General features: G+C 38.1%; 1 protein-coding gene across 1 annotated transcript in view; it reads right to left on the bottom strand.

Moving 5' to 3' along the window:
* Nucleotides 1-3,476, bottom strand: part of zgc:85858 (uncharacterized protein LOC405879 homolog) — a 3,692-nt gene extending 216 nt beyond the window's left edge. The window contains exons 1-3 of the mRNA XM_059527113.1: nt 3,241-3,476; nt 1,701-1,776; nt 1-150 (exon numbers count right to left, since the gene is read on the bottom strand). The exon at nt 1-150 is cut by the window's left edge and continues 216 nt beyond it. Of these exons, the coding sequence (XP_059383096.1) occupies nt 110-150; nt 1,701-1,776; nt 3,241-3,324 (201 nt within the window). The 5' untranslated portion in view covers nt 3,325-3,476 and the 3' untranslated portion in view covers nt 1-109. The remainder of the gene's footprint in view (nt 151-1,700; nt 1,777-3,240) is intronic.
* Between the last annotated feature and the right edge of the window lie 1,524 nt (nt 3,477-5,000).

A 5,000-nucleotide genomic window follows, 5' to 3' on the forward strand; every position in this document is an offset into this window, starting at 1 on the left:
TGAGGGATTCAAGAACACACACACACACACACACACACACGAGTTAAAATCAGCTGTAAACCACTGAGAGATGAACAGAAGCAGCGATCAGCGTCTGCAGACGGACGGCTCACATGCCCTGTCTGATGCTCTGGATGATCTGGAAGATGGCTGAAACCCAAACACACATCATGTTAAAGCCTGAACACATCACATCATCATATTAAAGGGACAGTTCACCCAAACATTTATATAACCTCATGTCTTACTCAGACTCAGGCCATCCTAGGTGTGTATGACTTTCTTCTTTTAGACGAATCCAATCAGAGATATATTTAAAAATGTCCTGGCTCTTCCAAGCTTTATAATGGCAGTGAATGGGTGTTACTTTGCAATGAAGTCCAATTTGAAGTCCAATAAAGCGCATCCATCCATCATTAAAAGTGCCCCACACGGTTCCGGAGGTGAATAAATGGCTCCTGTAGTGAAGCGATGCGTTTGTGTAAGAAATGAAGGATGGATGCGCTTTATTGGACTATTGCAAAATAACACTCATTCACGGCCATTATAAAGCTTGGAAAAACCAAGATTTTTTTTTTTATATAACTCCAACTGGATTTATCTGAAAGAAAAAAAGCCATATACAGCTAGGATGCCTTGAGGGTGAGTAAATCATGGGTCATTTTTATTTTTGGGTGAACTGTTCCTTTAAATCCTGTGTCACGACAAGTCAATGTGAGAAAGAGACATGAACCAAAATATCAATTTCTATTAGTTGCATGAATAAAAAATTATATTTTAAAAAATAAAAATTATATTGCCATTTTTTACTATTATGCATTAAAGAATCCAAAAGTTAAGGAAAGACAACCCAGAGGACACTGCAGGTTAAATTTTAACACTACAGTAACATTATTTTTAGCTGTTGAAACCCACATGATTTACATCCGAGGTCTGTGAAACAACAGCCTCGTTATATACAGCATGCAAATAACCTAAATGATGATGCACAGACCAGACTCTACGTGAATAAACAGCACATTATTCATGCAGGTGGAACATCTGAACATCAGCAGGATCTGAGATGAAGTTCCTGTTCTGCTTAACTGAGGAAAAACAGCAAACAACAAATGGGTGCCGTCAGAATGAGAGTCTAAACAGCTGATAAAAACAGCACAATAATCCACAGCACCCCAGTCCATCAGTTCACATCTGGAGAAGACAAAAGATGAAAAGTTAAAGCTGTTTATGATGTTTGCAGTGCAATATTTTACCGGAGTGGTAAAATTAACAGTTACTATCATCAGTTACGGCTCGTCATCTTTAGCATTCTGCCTGCAGATTTCTCTCCTGATTCAGACCAGAACGCTTTTTCACTGGAGGAAGTGTTATTATGGATTATAGACTCTGTGTGTTTGAGTTAAAATCATCTTAATGCTGGATGTGTTTCAGGTTTTGTCTTCTCCAGATGTTCACTGATGGACTGGAGTGCTGTGGATTATTGTGATGTTTTTATCAGACTCTCATTCTGACGGCACCCATTCACTGCAGAGCATCCATTGATGAGACACTGATGCAATGCTTCATTACTACAAACCTGATGAAGAAACAAACTCCTCGTGATCTCTGATGAACTGAGAGTGAACACATTTTAATTTCCGGCTGAACTATTCCTTTAGGAATGTTGCTGGATCAAGTGTGTGATGTAAGATATGTCTCACCTGATCCACAGACCACGAACACAAAGAGCGCAAGGAGCCACGGACCCACCGGAGACTTCTCCTCGTTCACCACACGCTGCAGGAGTGTAAAATAACTTTAACACACACGCACATCTACGGCTCAAACACAGGCTATCACAAGATTAAGGCTACAAGGTCTCTGCCAACAACAACAACAACAAACAGTTGACTTCTTTGTAGTAAACATTAATCCATATCTACAGTCATTGCATAATTGTAAAGATAAAAATATAAAAAATTATGGCGTTCCAATTGTGCCAAAAATGCATCTGTCACATTTGTCTGTTTATGTGTTCAATCTAAAAGTTGGGAAGTCATAATTATCAGGTGCTTTAAAATCACTTTGGTTGGAGCAAGAATGCAATACAAAAAAAATTGAATAGTTATATATCATAATTTAACAATACTATCATAATATTCACAGAACATGTTTTCAAAACATTAGCACACAACATTATCTGTCCATAGTTGAATGTTTGTGTAACATTTTTAATTGCCTCACTTGTTTCATAACATTAAATAAACATAAAGAGTAACATTTCATGTTTACAACAGGATAAAATGAAATTATGTTCCATTATCGTTTGCATATCCAAGAAAAAAAAACATTTGATTGGACATTGTGAATGTTCATTTACATTTACATTTAATCATTTAGCAGACGCTTTTATCCAAAGCGACTTACAAATGAGAACAATAGAAGCAGTCAGGTCAACAAGAGAACAACAACAGTATACAAGTGCCATGACAAGTCTCAGTTAGTCTAGTATAGAACGCATAGGTAGGTTTTTTTTTTTTTTTTTTTTTATAAATTAAAAGACAAGAAAAGGAAAAGTGCTAGTGTTAGTTGGTTAAGTGCAGGCGAAAAAGATGAGTCTTTAGCTGTTTCTTGAAAATGAGTAAAGACTCAGCTGTAAGAATTGAGATTGGGAGATAACATTCAGAAACAATGCTTTCATAATTTATTGAGAACGTTAGCAGAACATTCTTAGAACATGTTTGCAGCTGAGAGAAAGACAAATGCATCGGAGTGTTAAAAAACTTGTTATTGATAAATCTAATTGTTGTATTTGTTTCTCTGGATATCTGTCAAATGTTTTGCAGGACTTTCACAGTGAACAGAAACTTACAAAGCATAAAACTGAAACAAAACAAATGCAGATGCAGGCGAAAATATTCTACAAAAAAAAGTGTATAATTTTTGCACAAATGGAGCGCCATATTTAGGGAACCTGGTGTGTGTATCATAACTGTATCAATGATGGAATAAAATGGCACCTAAATGTTATTTAAGAGAATACCATGGTACTGATGTCATAAACGTGCAATAATTTTATTATTGGTGTGTATTTTATGTGAGCGAGTATGTGATTGTTGAATACGCTATATTCGTATATTGTGTGTATTAATGTGAGAGTGTGTGTGTGTCTGTGTGTATGTATGTGTATATATATATATATATATATATATATATATATATGTTCGTGCGGGTGCGCGAGAGCCGCGGGAGCGCGCGTACCGTGGTTTTCTGCACATGTCCTCTCTGTGTGATCGTCTTGCTGTGTTTCTCGTTCGCTACTTTCATCCGCTGCACCGCCGACATGATGCTGCCGCTGCTGGAACGCGTCACGGGAGGTGGAAGATTGCGCTGGCCGGTAAACGGAGCGGTGTTGACCGGTGATTCGGTTCAGTTCCAGACAGTCGCACGAGCTGCGCTGCAGCGGTGTCACGTGGGCGGGACCCGCCTCCTCGTTACGTCACGTCACACATCTGACGTCATTCATCGATGACAAAAAAAGACCGATATTTGAAAACTTAACCTTTGAAACGTTTTCTAATTGTTTCTCCCCTTTTTATTTATTATTTTTATGTTGACCCTTGTACATAAAAGTGCAGAGTAAGTAAAGCTATGATATACAGAATGTACAGTGGAGTTGCTATATACAATATTGATCAGAGTATATACAGAATATAAATACGAATGCATTGTAGGGATTGTATGTACATTATGAACAGAACAATGAAGGATTATATATACATTATGAATAGCAGGAATGTGAGAACAGTTGTAATAAAAACTGAGTGTGCAAAAGTATTATTGAACAATGTATTATATGCAAAAAAAACAGTAGTGCAATGATATTTATTATTATTTTATTTAAGTGCTTTGCGGTCAGATGCAGAGCAATTGCTGTACCATACTGAGATGCAGTTTGTGAGTATGCTCTCAATGGTACAGCGGTAGAATTCAGCAAGGATCCTGGGACTGAGGTGAACTTTCTTAAGGCTCCGTAAGAAGTAAAGGCGCTGCTGTGCCTTTTTGACCAGGGTGGAGGTGTTTAGGGACCAGGTGAGGTCATCTGAGATGTGGATGCCAAGGAACTTGAAACTCACCACACGCTCCACTACAGCTCCATTGATGTAGATGGGTGTGTGTGCATGACTCCTAGTCCGCCTGAAGTCCACAATGACTTCTTAGTCTTCTGGGTGTTTAGTTCCAGGTTGTTGGTGGCACACCACACAGCCAGGTTCTGCACCTCAGACCTACCACCGTGGTGTCATCTGCAAATTTAATTATGGTGTTGGAGCCATAAACAGGAACACAGTCATGGGTGAATAGGGAGTACAGGAGAGGGCTAAGTACGCAGCCTTGGGGCACTCCAGTGTTCAGGGTGATGATGGAGAAGAAGAGGATATCTAACGTAACAGACTGAGGTCTAGGTCTAGAATCCAGTTGCAGATGGGTGTGCTGATTCCAAGATGGCTGAGCTTGCAATCTTAGATCTCACATGTGTGTTCTGACTGTCCAGGTGGGTGAGGGCAGAGTGAAGTGCCGTTGAGATGGCGTCCTCTGTTGACCTATTGTTGCGATAGGCAAATTGGAATGGGTCTAATGTAGCAGGGAGACAGGATTTTAAGTGGGATGCAACCAGTTTCTCAAAGCACTTGGCAATATATGTATGTATGTAGGTATGTTTGTTCCAAAAGCTCCAGTTTGATATTTATCTATAAGCCTATATTGTTGACTTATACTTAACATTCACTTCCATGGAAATGTTAAAAAGTTGCATTGGCTTTGTGGCTTTATTTATTAATTTGTTTATTTAAAAAGCCAAGTAAAGGCCTAACTAAATATGAAGGGTTCTACACACTTGATTATATATATTTCTAGTACTTTGCAATTTCATAAAAAAATCATACATATTGCATAAATAATGTTATGAGATTAATGTTTCAAATATAAAAACTGTAATACAGAAATATAAAATGATAGAAAAA

Source organism: Carassius carassius, chromosome 37 (genome assembly GCF_963082965.1).
Source record: "Carassius carassius chromosome 37, fCarCar2.1, whole genome shotgun sequence".
Lineage (NCBI taxonomy): Eukaryota > Metazoa > Chordata > Actinopteri > Cypriniformes > Cyprinidae > Carassius > Carassius carassius.